The 16,407-nt window shown below is 40.7% G+C and overlaps 1 protein-coding gene across 1 annotated transcript in view; it reads right to left on the bottom strand.

The window, feature by feature from the left end:
• Positions 1–11,871, bottom strand: part of Iav (transient receptor potential cation channel subfamily V iav) — a 29,351-nt gene extending 17,480 nt beyond the window's left edge. The window contains exons 1-4 of the mRNA XM_077400230.1: positions 11,457–11,871; positions 8,191–10,484; positions 7,588–7,813; positions 1,541–1,656 (exon numbers count right to left, since the gene is read on the bottom strand). Coding sequence (XP_077256356.1) covers positions 1,541–1,656; positions 7,588–7,813; positions 8,191–9,015 — 1,167 coding nt within the window. The 5' untranslated portion in view covers positions 9,016–10,484; positions 11,457–11,871. The remainder of the gene's footprint in view (positions 1–1,540; positions 1,657–7,587; positions 7,814–8,190; positions 10,485–11,456) is intronic.
• Between the last annotated feature and the right edge of the window lie 4,536 nt (positions 11,872–16,407).

Raw genomic sequence — 16,407 nt, 5'->3', positions numbered from 1 at the left:
GAAAGAGAGAGAGAGAAAGAGAGAGAGAGAGAGAGAGAGAGAGAGAGAGAAAGAGAGAGAGAGAGAGAGAGAGAGAGAAATCGCATTCGACGTCGCGCTGGCAAACAACGCGACAATACAGACGCGCATCTGCATGCGAAACCGCGTAAAAAATTTGATTCTCCATTTTATCAATTTTGAAAGAATATCCGCGCGTCATTCTTCTTCTTCAAAAATTCACACTTGCCAATCATTTAAATTGCTTTAATCGTTTAACTCTTTCCCAAGTCGCGGCGTTTATCTGAAATAGCGGTTTTAAAAATACATGAAAATTTAGAAGTTTCAGAAACTCTCGTACTCGATAAAAACTATGTTTGATGATATTACCCGATCTTTCTTGTAAGTGACCTAAGTAGCTTTGCGAAGTAACATGTTATTTATCGGCAATTGTCCAGGTGGCTTATGTGTTGTCAACTACATAAAATATATAAGCGAAAAAGCATCGCAACGTGAGCTGCTCCTGCGATGTAAGCCGATCTTTCTCAAAGTGCTCGCGTAAAGATTTCCCAAAAATATGATCTGACGACAGAAACCTAAAATTGCCTCCTAATACCAGACAGAGATATATTTGACTACATACCGATTGTATCATATATGAAAGATAGATTCGTTAACAAGTTTAGGATTGATTCGTTTTTTTTTTTTTTAACAGATCCGATTAAGAAGTTACTTAAGAAAAGTGATAAGAGCTTTTAACAGAAAAAAAATTTGAATAATTTTAAATAAACTCGATGTAAATGACTTTTATATTGTCTCAATATATTCTACATTATTTGAATATATTGTTTAAATATTATCTAATGAAAAGACATCGTTTGAAAGTTGCTTGGGGAAAACATCCGAGAAATATATCTCATTAGTCACCTAATTTTTAATATACTTTCTAATATAAACTATATAAAACACATTGTTATACAAACGAAATACAAAAAGCGTAAAAATATAAAATTGAGGAACTAAAAGAAACAGCTTTCTTTTTGATGCTTTAAGTGTTTAAGTTATGTATGGAAAAGAAAAAAGAAAACAGATCTATGTAAGAATCGGCTATACGGACACACAATACAAAATCATAAACTCTGAATAACGCAGCCATTGTTTTATTAAAAAACAAAGCAAATTCTGAATATATCATAATATTAAGTATAATTCTGCAATACCATGTTATTAATACTTTGATATTTATTGAAATATTTTTATTGTCAAATATATATTAGATATTATTCAAGCTATTTTTGCGAGAGGCAACTATTTATTCTTTAAATTTAGTATTCCGAAGCAGTATGCGAAAAAATTGTGTATTCAAAATAACAGTAAAAGATGCTTTAATAAAAGATGAGGTCAGTGTGCGTGCCGTGCGATTCTATTGTTACGAAGAGGATCTCGCGTCGTCGTAGCAAAGTCAAGCATAAAGACGAAGGGACGGTGAAAAACGTCAAAATATAGTAACGTCTTATAATTCAGCGAGAAACGAGCGGGAACGCCATCACGTGGACGCACTTACTCGTGCGAAGGTCTTCCATTTTTCCTCAAGTAATCGCTGAATAATACCACCGTCCAGCATGTCCAAGTGCTCCTCCTTCGTACCATTCAGAATGATAAATAGCGCAGAGTTCCAGTCTGAAATAGAAATTCGGAGAGAGCCATTTGCGGTTAATGGAACATCGCTTTAGGGTTTGCGCCGCGATAATTATGGGTTTTGCATTAGTGAGCGTGCATATAGTGCGACGTATACATACCAGGTGCAGGTGCGAGAGCGGGTCTTTTCGGCATTCTCTTTTCCGCCGACAGAGAAACATCCGGCACGAAAGATTTCCGCTGTATATAAGAGACGGAAATTTTCCGTCGCCGCCATGTGTTGCCGCCGGCACCGTATACCAGTCGAAGGATAAATCCGTGAAGCCATTAAAAGTTCATTCGAAAATGTTCACAATCGCCGGAGAATGGGTACGGCATTCCCCGAAAAACGCCGGACGTTTATATATATCCGCTGGTACATCTCTCTCGGTGCGATCCACGGCAACAGGAACCGGACAGTTCCGTCGCCGGAGGTCGATGTTTAAATATTGGAATCACGATTACTCTGACTTTTAAACATTTTAGCACGATCAATATGGTACGCCTTTTCGCCCTGCCGAATCGCGTCGTGCAATATTAAGCGCAACGTTCATGTGCAGCGTTACGGAGAGAGACTCGGTTTGTGTATCGATCGTATATATGCATCTGTCGTTGCACACTTCGCCCGGCTTTGGCGCGATTGCTAAAGTAATTGGAACTTGGAGGATTGTATCCTCGGGAGTCCTTAATTACCGCTCGACACGGGCGAAGGTGTACTACGGTAGCTTGACTCGTCAGAAACATCATTTCCCGGATGGGAAGTGTCTAAAAGTGAGCGCCATTATTTTAGCTATTATTTCAACAGCTTGATATTCACGAATAATATTGACTTTATTCTTAAATAAAACTTTATAGAACGATGGAAGGAGAAAGATTTGAACGGATCTTAAGATAGAAGTCCAAGTTCCGATAACGAGTTTCGTGACTCGCTCGCTACTATATAGCAGACGTTACGCACTGATTGAGATTCTCAAATTGAAATCTTTCTCATTGAAATTGTATACATTTATAATTCAAGGAGGTAATTCGGATTTCAGACAAGTTAATCAAGCGACAAAACGCTGTGCGCGGATCCGACGCTAATGTCGATGCCCCTCGATCATCCGGTTCTCAATTTTGCATGACGACCGCTGATCTCCCGGCTTCAAACCGGTTGATATCCGCGGCGAAGTTACTAACGCGTGTCCGTTACCGCAGCACGTAATTATATCTGACTTTGGAACACACAGAGCCGCGATAGTTTTCCCCAAGCTTCCTCCTAGTACAATCCTCGGCCACTATCTACTAACCTCGACCGGACATTGAACCGAGCTCAAATAACTAAGTACCACTTTGGGGGCTTTGTGTGTCACGATCGGCAGTAATTATTTCGGAGGACCGGTCGTGAAGTTAATGAGAGAAAATACTTTCGAGGTAGATAAACTTACAATTAGAACTGTGACAGTATAATTTAAATTTACGTAGGCTGTAACACAAACGAGACCTCTTTTCCAAATAATAAATGTAAAATATTCAAATTGGAAATAATTTATAAGTCGCTTAAGGGAGCTAAGTCTTTAATAACGCAAAGTCTTAAGCTTGTTTAACTTGCTCAAGGTAAAAGAAAAGTATTCGATTACTGAAAATAACCTTAAGAATAAATTTACTATCAAAATTGACTATATCTGTATAAAATAATCCTTTGTTTGGCTCGTCTTTATGGGATTTACCATCTGTGCTATCTTATTTTCTAAGGATCTCTGTTATTGTCGTCGTCGCGATAAAGCCTGCGATGTGCGATTCTGTGCTGGATACTCTCGAAATAGACATCGGCACGCCTCCACATTTTTCTCGGGTCGAAAAGTCGATAGATTCTGATATCGAAGTTAAATAATAGAAGAGAAGGAAGCTCAGTGAGAGCTCAACAGATAATTAAAATCGCGTGAGCGTCTATTGATTTTATTTATATTTCATGTTTGATACTGAGAGTAGTAAATATATTACGAATTAAATTTCAAAAGTGCAAACCGATGTCAAAATCTTTGCATTTACCAGATTTTAAGTTAATATTTTAATAAAAATAAATTAAAAATTAATCAATTGCGATAAATAATGAAATGTTTTAATGCTAAATTGTAAAGTTATAAAAAGATTTTTTTAAATTGTAACGTATTTCAATAGAACACCCTGTATATAGCTACTGTTATACAATTCCGGACTTCTTGGTGCACATATGTGCGAGGTCTGTTGTATCGCACATTGCTCAGAAATATAAATTTTAACATACCCATTAAACGTAAGAGAAGAAAATTGTTTGGTTAACATAATTTTCTGCTCTCTTTTTTAATGCGTGACATTATCACAAATAATATTATGACTTTTTATTTGAAGAAATTTATTACAAACCGATATTACATACAAATATGAAACTGAGATGTTTTTTATTTGAAATTTTTGCTATAATGTAACACAACGCGGTTGATGTAAATTTACCTGACCATTAAATATAAACTATTTCAACTAAAACTTTAAATTAACTTTACTTAATATTGAGCTTTATTAATAACTTAGCAATCGTGAAACTACACTCGTGTAACCATACTTCCCTCGAACTGCGGAAATAATTTATTTATATTTTCTTATACAGTGTGTTAGATTTTCTTTACTTCTAGATATTTTTCCAATATTCTCACAGAATATGAATTTTATATCAATATACGTTATATTTTTTAAACAATTTTCAAGTAAAATATAATGCAGAAAATTTTGATATATAAACTTAAATGATATATATTTTTCTTCCCGTATGTACATACACATGAGGCAAATTTTATATATCGTGGGTTGTTTCAAACTCGAAAGCTATACCGTAGTCCTGTTACGTAATACCGCTTACGTGCGAAGGAAAGTCTGAAATAAGAGCATGTGCAACGTGAAAGATGGCAAGCGTCTTAACGATCGCGCGTCGTCAGAAATCTGTTCCCGGTCAAGAATACCGTAAGCGGTTCAATGTAGCACCGTGGTGATTACACGTGTCGGATACTTTCAACGTCACGATACGATTTCTCGGAGGCTAATCTTTTCACGCTTAAAAGTATATAAGTACAACACAAAAATGTGTCTCACTTTCTTCCCCCTTCCCCGCTCTCTTTCTCTTTCTTTTTCTCTCTTTCTCTATCTGAACGAAGCATAAACTGCCTGTAATAAAAACATTTCATAATTTTTATTTCAAAACTTTTTCTGACCTGGCATTCACATGCCGCGCTTATACTTTTACATATCTGTGTTGTTAACAGAATTAATTTTTAATTAACCCGCGGATAGTATAGCGTCGCGAAAAATGACGGCGTTGATTGCGCGTGGGTTGTCTCGGAGTTGCAGCGTAGTCAGTTTTCTAGCGCGGATACGATACCGGAAGTTGCGAAAATAACATTTTACGCGAGCATCACGCGTTTATGGCGTGGCCCTCGGATTAAAACGGGAAAAAACGTCGGCAGGGCCGAGACGAGGGGAGAAATGGCTTTTCTGCTGAAAGCTCGACCTTTGACCGCCGCGCCGTCACCGAGGCTCTCTTGGCCAACCGCCACCACCCTCACTTTTCGATTCCGCCTTCACTCTCTCTCCCTCTCTCTCGCTCTTTCACTCCAAGCCTTGGTTTGGAGTAATTAAGCGTGCCCGTATAGGAGAGACGTACCGAAAGTTCGGCTCACCTCATCGCTATAGCACTGCGTCCTCTCGCCACTGTGGTTACTTTCCTCCATCCGGGCACCCCCGCCGATGCGACGTCGTCGCCACCCTTTGCGAAATCGGGCGACGCTCGTGCCCCGGTGGAGACGCCCATGCTACGAGGGGGGTAAATAGGTGGGTTAGGGCGGCGGCCAGGAAGGATCGAAGGGATAATGGATTCCGAAACTAAATGAAACGCAAGCTCCCGACGCCGCATCGCGCCGCGCTGCGCCGCGCCGCGTCGGGTCCGCGGCTAATCTCGAAACTTCGTTAAATGCCCGTAATTGCATCCTGCTATACGACCCACCACGCTCCCAGGCATCCAGCGCGTCGCGTTTCGCGGTATACTTCTACTCGCGAACAACTCAGGGAAAACCTGAGGGCATCAGGTAACCACGACGCGAGACGCATCCATTTCTCGGCGGCGCTTTCCGTTTTCGATCGCGAACTTCGATACAATTTCACGCAAGTTCGACTGACGGCCCTCTTAAAATGCGAACGGCAGCACGCGAAACTTTCTCCTACCCTCCCCTGTTCCCTGCGGTTCTTTGTTGGGAAATTTTGGTGACGTGACAAACGCGAAGGTAAAATCAAATTGCATCACCTCCCTGGACGGGATGCTCCTATGGGGATATCACTATAGCTGGCTCACATTCGAATGCGGACAAGCATTCGCTACTGACAATCTTTTATAGTATTCTAAAGATCAGTTACTTCGTCAAATCGAATCAATTTGAGATCTGCGTCGTAAACTTTATAGGATCGTACTCGTGTAGTAAAATTCGGTATAATATTTAAAGTTTCGTGCGAGATCTTCCTCTCTCAAATTGCTTTTAGATTGTCGGTATTGTCGTTGATATAACCAATTAATTGAATAAAATAAATTTATGCCCGCGGCAATCAAATCGGAAACATATTAATAACGCGGAAATCTATCTGTAAAACTCGCTGCATACATAAAATTAAATACACCGTGTATAAACCATCGACTTCAAACTCAAATTACATCGCTGCAGTTTGCATCGCGCTTCCTAGAACGATTTAATTTATCTCGCTGAATTAATTAAATGAGAAATCGACTTCGATTCTAAATTACCGTCAAAGCAGGAAAATATCGACGCGATAACGATGGTAAGAGCGGCGGCGATAACGAGCCAATATCAGCTAGTTTTTACCGGAACGTGTTATTCGCATGTCGGGCGAAGTTGTTGGCAGTATGGTTTACTATCCGCCTGCGTCCTATGTTCGACGTAGGAAAACTTTGTGAAATTTCTTTTTTCTCTCCGGAAACTTTTCAACCCGATTTTGTCCTCGATTTTGTCCTTGTATCCAATTTTACGATAGAAGATAGTCCCTTGTTCTCGCTATATTGGTTCTCTCTCTCTCTCCCTCTTTGTCTCCTTTCTCTTCTCTTGTCATCAACACTTGCAACACTGTCGCAATTTTTGCTCTTGCCACCTTCTTTTTGTCGGGACGCTTTGCACGGGGTTAGAAGCCGTGAGAACAATTTTACATAAGCTGCGCATATGATGCACGAAAAAACTCAACGCAGAATAATTTAAGAATATTTCAAAGACGTTCCCCAAAACACACCTTATTTTTTAGATGTGTTATAACATTTGAGATTAAAAAAAAAAAGCAAAAATAAGTAGTGTAGAGTAAAATTAAAGTACTAACTTATATCTGAGAGCAAAGTCGCCTTTACAAAGTACAATATGCGCAAACAAATCGAAAAACGCATGAATCATAAATAACAGAAATAATAGGAAAAGTAAAATAAATTGCTAAACAACACACCGTTGAAAGTAGAACGTTGAAACTAGTATATATGGAAAATTGCATAAATCTAAAAATATTCCGCGCAGATATTTCTTTCAATAAACAATGCTATGTCGTGTGCGGAAGAAAGATTTGATTACCACTCGTCTTTAATTAGAGCAAATCGTAACTTTTGAATGGTAAAAAAATAGAGAGTGAGAGAAAGAGAAAGGGAGAGATAGCTATAAAGGGGGGGGGGCAAAAAAAGAACAACGAGATTCTCTCTCCCGCGCTGCAGTGTCGCTACGGTGCTACTATTTAGGAACATCTCGGCCTTGACTCGTCGCAATTAACTCGGGAACATGCGACAAAGTGAGGGCCCACTTGAAGATGCACGATTCAGTGGACCGTGTGGATAACGATTCTCGTATAGAACCGGATCGGCGTAATTCGATTAGCTTTACGACGTACTTGTTCTGCCGTCGGGTAGCAGCGTGTCGAGGGCATTGAGAGGGTACGCCGAGCAAGTGATATTACTGTAACGCCAGAACTCCCGCGCGGACAGCTCCAGCATCTCACGGAAGACCTCGGCACGCCCCAGCTGGCAGGCGAGTGTCAACGGGGTCAGGCCTGCGGCATTCGCGATTCCGTTGCGAGCAGGAAGCTTCGGATGTCGCAATGCGTAGCCGAACATGTCCTACGTCAAATAACAGTTTTCTCTATGCGAGCTGTTTTGGAACAGTGAACTATGTTGGCAGAAATGTCAATATCCGTGTTTTACTTTGAAATAAAAATCGTTGGGAGAGAATAAACGGAATTAGAAAAAATATAAATCATCACATTTATTTAAAAAGCTGGAAAATAATTGAAGATATAACGCAGTAATAATATATATAATATATATATATATATATATATATATATATTTAAAAATACTTTTACAATAACATTTGCTTAATTGAAATTATAGAGAGAACAAAATTTAAAAACAAAAACGCGAAAGATAACATTGATGAATCGTCAGATTTCTGAAGTCTAGTTTTTACGTCTATATACGTTTACGTCAATACGCACCAATTTATCGCAAACTACGACCATGTGTAAAATCATATTTCCAAAAGAATCTTGCTCGTCGGGATCCGCGCCGGAATCAAGTAGCAGGTTGTAGACGCTCTCGTTAGCGCAGCAGGCGGCCCAGGCGAGCGGGTACTCTCCCAGATACGCGAGACCTTCGTAATCGGTATTTCTAGCGGGATTCATCCTTTGTTGATCGCGCGGTAGAAAGAAGCTGCCAATGGCTCGCTGCGAGATAATTGCACCCGCCTCGACCAGCTCCTGCACGAGCTCATTGTTGTTGTAGGCGATCGCTAGATGAAGGGCGCTCGCGCCGAGGTACTCTTCTCCCTCAACGACGTCAATGGCCAGTCGCGGGAAACACTTGAGCAGGATGCGCGCTATTCTAGTGTGCATCCGCGTGTCACATATGATGAGAACGTGCAACAAGGTCTCGCCCAGCGAGCCCCTGTACTGCATCTGCCAGCAGGCCTCGTGATCATTCCACTGCGCCAGCGGGTCGAAGCGCGATAGGGAAGCCTCGATCGGCAGCACGACCTGCTCGAGGTCGCGAAACTTCCAACGTAGATATTCGGCGCGATTGATTGTCTGACCCTTACCGTCCGTGTACATCAGGATACCGAATTGCTCGCGCATCAGCTTCTCCACCTCCGGCTGACCGCCCTGATTGTACGCCTCGATCAGCTCGCCGCCCTTCTTGTAGTTGGCCAGTCGATACAATAAGCATTGATCCTCGTTGCTCGCCTGGCTGATCACGCGGTCGAGGATCGAACCGGCGTTGGCCTGGCTGCCGCGACCAACGCGGCACGAGCAAACACCACCCATTCAGACATATCCCTTCGCTGTCGGTCGGGAAAAGCACCGAATAAAGCTTCGCACTATCGCACCCACTATTCACCAAGCTCGATTTTTTCCGCTTATTCGTCAGCTCTTATCAGCCGACGTCGCTCGAACGGAATCCCTCTCGAGTGTCTCCAGACGTTCTCAAGGTCGAGCAGCGCGCCATTTCCGTCGCGATAAAACGAAAAACCACTTCGCTCTACGGCTACTCGCGGCCGACTCCATTGATGTAACACTCGAGATTCTCTTACCCCCGACGAGAGGGTGGCACGGGTAAAGAGAGACAGAGAGAGTGCTGGTATTCGCGCTATAGCAACCAAACAGATCCATAAGCAGTACCTGGTGCGGACGGGCACGACAGGGTCACCACTGCCACGCTGCCGCGAAAATTGGGAGCGTTTTTACGCGAAATAAATTTATCAAAGGCGCGTTGCTGGAAGGTGAACGCGTGAAACGTCGATGATTTAGAGCGCGTCGTTTAACGAACTATTTTTAAGGCATAATTTCAGCCGATCCAATTTCTTGATCGTACAATTCGGCAGAGTGGCGAAGACCCTGACTTATACTGGTAACCCGCACGTCGATCGCTCGACCTTAGCACACTTTCCAGCAGCTGCATACATGCGCAAATGTTTCTCAAGACTGGCTGCAAGGACGAGTGCACCATCGCGTGAAAATTAGGATATGAAAAAAAAAAGTACTGAGATAAATATATTCGAAAAATACCATTACGATTATCCGCTACGACAAAAATTAGATTTACTACGGTGAAATGGAGTATAACTAGATAAATGGATGATATTAACAACCTCTCTCTCTCAACGCGTGTTATATTCTGTTTTTATTAATTTAATCAGCGTAAAAATATTAATTGCATTTTTTCATCGTTTCGTATGCAGCCGCTCGCGCCGGGACCTGGTTTCGCGCTTCATTACGTCCATATTTACGACGGGAATGTTGAAATCAATTTCCCATTCCCCAAGTCCGAATAAAACAGTTACGCGCGACGTATATCTCTGTTTGAAGTGCATTCGTATTTAACTGAAACGCAGCGAACATTCTATCGCCATCGAATTGGAACACTGCAATAATACGTATATTGTTGCGTTGTGTGTACTGGCGTCTAGAATTAGTGTCACGTCGATGTCGCACAAAATACTAAGCTATCGAGAGATTGCGGGATCTCACAAGCTTAAACGGATACAAACGCGCGCGCTATATTGACTTAGGCGAGAAGATTCGTTATTTTTAAGGACAAATTCTCTCTTTTATTCGTTCGCGAGAAATCAAGCGATCTCCCATAACAGATAACGAGGCACGACTTTCTATACGACATGTATTTCATCGTCGCGCGGACAAATTGCCGTTGTCCTCGTTTGGTGAATGGTATAGTCAATGTATTATACAGCACGGTCACGCTATTGTAAATTGATGCCTCGTCATCCTCCGGATAACTGCGAAAAAAAAACACATATTTTCAATTCGACGTTTCACTGACAAGCACCGCCGGATGGATCGTATTGACGTGTGTGGTGGTGTAACAGCGAACGGATGCGGAACTGCAGATGGTATGTATTATAATCTGTCACACGAATATCTCATTCATATGCAGAAGAAGTAAGTGGTTGAGTGGACACATTGCCAGCGTAGACATTTAACGTTTTCGCAATTGGAGAACCCGGGCAAGTACCTGAATGCGGTTGCAAAATTCTTGCGAAAGTTTAGTTAATCTTGAGAATAAATTATTAATTTTGCGCGCGCGCGCACACACACATACACACTTCCCTATAATGTATCAGGGTATGATATTTAGCCAAAACAGTACAATTGGACGCAGTTTCTGCAATGCGGAACCGACTCCAAAACCTAAGCTTTTCCGCTAAAGCAAATTTCGCGAAACATTATAGATGTATAAAATTCTGCGCCAACGTTATCTCAAATGACCGACTTATAATCCTTATCAAATACAATTCCATGTTATATGCGTTTTTAGAAAACTCCTGTTCATGATCACTTTGCAATACAAAACTAAAAATGGCAAAAAAACACGAAGATGGCGCTTGGTTCCTTATTTAATAACTACATCCAATTAATCGGAATTGTCAAACTAGTTTACAAATCGGAAACTTTAACGCTACAACAATGGAAATATTTTGTAGAACGTTGCAAATAACCGTTTTTCTGATATTTTCGGTGCTTTTTATTATTATTTTATCTTTAGATAAACGCTATCGTTTATTCTTCGCTGTCGCTTTTATTCCAAACATTTGTTAACCTAAAAAACATTTTTTTTCTATTATACCGACGAAATGTGCGTAACTGTTTTCGGATTAAAATATTTTTGAAAATATTGTTAAACCATGCGCTTTCATTCACCAGCCCTTTCAATTAATACATTGTTTATGCAATTCGATATGCAAACTCACTTTTTTTCCGTTCGTTGCGGAGCGACCGCAACAATACCGTGAGTTTGCCCAACGTGATAAACTTCCAAATTTACACAGGCGCGGTAGAATTTAGGGAAAGAGATAACGTTTGCTGGTATCTGACGCCGTAATATATACAATAAAATGTATTCCCGCAAACTGTCACGCGTTTGACAAACGCGAGAGACTCCGTAATATATTCAATATCTATATATGTATATATATATATATATATACAAATATAAACGAGAGGATTATCGTCAAATGTCGGTTTGAATTGACGCGAAGTTACAGCCGCGTAATTTATTCGCGAGCCACGTATGTACATATTCGAATCGGATTTAGTTCTTTTATGAATTAAGAAAATAATTAATTCTTTCACGACGTAAATATCGTATGCAAATTCGACAAAAAGTTTTAGATCTCTGGCTTAAAAAAAAAAAAGAACGCATAAACCATGGCCGACGAGAACTATAATCTTATCTTACTGGACGCGTCATCCTCGTTATCTGTACATACACGACGGAGGGAAATGCACCTATATATGTGTATACGGACGAGGCAATTACGATATTTCTAGCACGAATGACTCAACATCTGCGTCGCACGTCGATCTCACCGGTACCAGTCTTGACGGGGACGCTTATTTGTCACTGATTCATTCATGCCAGAGCTTCCTCCCGCCTCCCGTGCGCGCGGAAAGCTAATATGGTTTTAAGATCAAAATATGATCGGAGATAATATTATGAGGTTTTACACCGTTTAAATATGAATTTAAGTGCGAACGTGTCGTATATATCGAGATAATATATCTCTTCGAGAATATATTTCATTCGATTGATAATTAATAATTTTATTCTTAATTTTGTTACAAAAATTATTTTTACATTATTGTGTGTGTCTCGGAGTATATTTATATATGTATATATTTTTCACATTTTTCTTATATTTCTTAACGATGATCTAATTGTCGCATTACTTTCCGTACTTTGAACAAGAACTTTTGTATACGATTCTAGTTACAGTAGTTACCCTTAATCGACTCGGTCTCCGAGCTTTTCAAAGGGGAATTACTAAAGTTTAATCGCAAACTGCTTGCGCTTAACGAGCTAATGCGTTTGTCAAATTGCAGACATATAGCAGATTGAGACAGAAAAATTCCCATTATTACCTTACCTTGTCAAAACAGTTATCATTTTGCAAGAATGTGACGGCGACAGCTTGTGCGTAGCACTTGTATAGCACTGTTTTATGCGCAGAGAAACAAAATAATTTTAAATTATGAGGTGGTCGCATTAGTGTATTTTACAGATATTTTATAATATATACTATGCGATGAAGGATTTTGCTCACCTTATTTTCGTGCTGCGAATTGTAATTCTTACAAATACAATGTTCTTATCTCTTAAGGCCGAGCGGCGATAGACAAGACTAAATAACTGTATTTATCGCAGTAAATTACGTGTCGCTATTTATTGGAGTTTTTGCAAGAGAGTCTTCTAGCTATTTTTAGCTAAATAATCATTTACATTATATGTATAAACGGATCGACGACGCAATAAGACTATATAGCGAACATTCTCATTTAAATTTCCAAATCAAGGTGCAGTCTCGAAGTAAAATAAAAGCACGTTGATATATCCCCGGCAGTACGATTGAGGTATCCATATGATACATTGCGCAATAATAGCGAGCATAACTATTTTTTTAGCTGCCTGCGGAGATTCTTGTCGCATTTGTAAAAAGACAACATAAGGAATCATGAATAATTAATGAAAATGTTTCTATTAGCATATAAAGATACGGATTACAATTAGAAACTATAACAATAAGTCAAAATAAAGAAAAAAGTAAATAGAAAGATATCATAAAACTTTATTATGACATTCTAATTTATGTATATTGTCTTCTTCATGAAAATTGCCTAAGGCTGTATTTTAATGAAGGCGTACGAGCAGCGAATAAACGTACAATAATGATATCTCCGTATCGTTAACGATGTTTGTCGTTACATTAAACATTAAATTATTGAGGAAAATACGATAATTATACAACAGTCAGTTAATTACAATGCAATATGTCCCTACATGGTATTTTTCGGATAATCGGGAAAGCTATTATAGATCAGTTTTTTGTGTCCAATCCACGCGATGTCTTCTTTACAAATAAAACACCCGACAAACGTCGTTAACGCGATGCGGGCAAGCCTCTATGGAGTTCGGCGCTCGATATAGGAAACGGAATGCGGAATTTAAATTATGCACGCTGCGTCTCCCGACGCGCCGTTAAATACATTTAGCCGATTGCTCGCGCACTTTACAGTGGCAAGAGTCCACGACGACGAGAGCAGTCGCCTTCGGCTTGCTCGTGGCCATTATACCGGCTCTTCCGCATCATAAATTATAGCGGCTGGTACGCTCGGGCCGGAAGTATCGCAGGAAGCGAGCACGAAGCCGAAAACAACAGCGTGATCCACATTGCAATCGACCCGTGAAATGCATTTTTGCAAAATTACCAGCGGCCTGTGAATGAACACGGCGCGATGCGGCGCGCGACGCGCGACGCGACCGATTCGAAAATTCGTCCAAAATCCCGGCTACATCGGACATACGCAATTACTTTTAATCAAACTGTCTGTTGTTTGCAGGCCGCCGTGTGTCGCTGCGGTCACTGAACGCACGACTTAACGGCATTCGACCCGGGCCCAAGCTCTCTCTCTCTCTCTCTCTCTCTCTATATATATATATATATATATATATATATATATATATATATATCTTGTTATATAAACCCATCGCGCATTTGTCCGTTTGTGACTAATCGCATCGACGAACAATAGCTGACAATAGCTGACGCAGTTATGCCATGAGCAAGGACTCATTTTATTCCGATGACGCGTGCAAAAAGGCTGCGGTTAAAAAATTGTTTCTTACGATAGGTAAGATGAGGCGCATCATGAGATAAAGACTGCTTTAAGAGTCGCTTTCCAAGAAATCTGAATCAAAAGAAAACAAAGCAATTGTTACAGATTGCTCGACTGACCAAAGGTTTATTATTACTTGATGTTAATTCACATTTAGACAATGTGCTTAAGACTCAGTTACTCGAATACTCTTTCGACGTATGGTGAAATAAAATTTCGAACTCATTGTCAGCTAAGGTCTTAATTGAATTAATGTAATTAAAATTATAATTTTAATTTTATATAATTTAATTTATCTGAAACAGCGATTTCGATGAATCTATTTGATATGTTTATTGCAGCTTTAGCTTCAGTTTCAGCTGTTAATTCAGCCTTAGACGATATCTTTCAGGTAGCAGCTATCACAATGATATGTTACGGTAGCCGGAAATACCTAGAGCGATAATAGGTGCAAGGTTAAATTCATACGCCGTAGAGAGACGACGAAACGGACGTCGCATAATGCTACATTTATCTATTACAATGAATCGCCCGTGTCTATTTTTGCTATACGATTTTGCGCAGAGCGCATAGTATGAGTCGCGTGCGATGGAAAATCTATGAAAGTAACGAAGCGAGGAGTGCGTGTTCGTAGCTTATACCTTATTTGAGATGATGAAAAAAAATATATGAATTACACGACTCCAACTATTCTTAGAAAACGGCATGGTTACACAAATATATACAGTCCTGACGTAACCGATCACAAGGTCCGATCGCGTATAATAACAGGGTGTTTCACCGCGCAATTACTGCTTTTATCAACATGTAACGGCGAAATTTATAGGTATAGCTTTTACGAATAATACTGAAACGCCGCACTGCAAAGACATAATTTTTATTCCGAACATATTTCACCTTAATTTACTCTGTTAACTTTATACTAAACGCAAATATTCTCTCGAGTACCCTTTTAATACAGGTCTTTGTGGAAACTTGACAACTTTGCATTTTCTCTCTCTCATGTCTCCAAGTAATTTTAAAAGATTATAAACAGATTATAGTCTCTTCGCGAAAGCGTCAATTTAGTCTAGACGCTAGAATTTTGTGCGGTAACAATTTATTCGAAGTAATCTGTTACGTCTTCGCGGTTGTAAAAGTAGCTCGTGTCTCAGGGTTAAGCATCTTGTCAGGCAAGTCTCGTCTGGTTCCGAAGTTTCTCGGCGGTTCGCGTAACAGACTTCTTACGCGAAAGCGCGCAAGCATGGCAACCGGTACACCGCGATGCGTGCGTAAGGCGGCCCGCATGTACACACAAGCTTGTTGTGAGACGCACGATAATTATCGTGTTCCGCTGCGCTAGTTCGCCCGCTACACCGCTGCACCGATGCGGTTTCTGCAATAATAATAATAATAACCCGCATTACAATGCACACACACACACACACACGCGAGAGCATATACACGCACGACCGCTTACGTACACACTCGCGTACGCATATCATCCTCGCTTACGCCACGTGCGTACGATAAGGATCCTCCGTGCGAGGCGAGCCACCGTCTCCTCTGTGACCCGTTTTCGTCAAGATTGCAAAATTTCTCAACGTCTCTCTCAGCCTAAAACTTAAACTGTTATTCGCGCCATTTGTCTTCGCGTTTTTTTCTCGGAAGGTCTCGTGAGTAATGGTTTTCGAACTAATTGCAAGCCGACGACAGGCGCGATAACGTTCGCGGTGTTTACTCGGAACAAGAATATTACTCACGACGTGTTATGGGCTTAGTCTGGCACTCGCATAATTATCAATACACGCGCGATTGTTCGTCGACTTGTAGAACTTGTAGACGCTGTAAAAACCGTAGACACGATTGTCGGTGCACATTATACTTGATCCGGTAACTACGTAGAATTATAGAGATTGCCGATACCAGGAAAAGCCGCGACGTGACTCAAAATCTCGCGCCGCGCTTCGCTCGCGGTCACGTGACCTCGCGCCACGTGACGACCGATTCGCCGCTCATTGGCGCGTCAGCGATCGGGGGATCGCATAT

Source organism: Temnothorax americanus, unplaced genomic scaffold (assembly GCF_048541705.1).
Source record: "Temnothorax americanus isolate GAGA-0224 unplaced genomic scaffold, ASM4854170v1 Scaffold13, whole genome shotgun sequence".
NCBI classification, from domain to species: Eukaryota; Metazoa; Arthropoda; class Insecta; order Hymenoptera; family Formicidae; genus Temnothorax; species Temnothorax americanus.
Note: the sequence above shows the minus strand (reverse complement) of the source record. Positions and strands in the feature narration are given on the sequence as shown.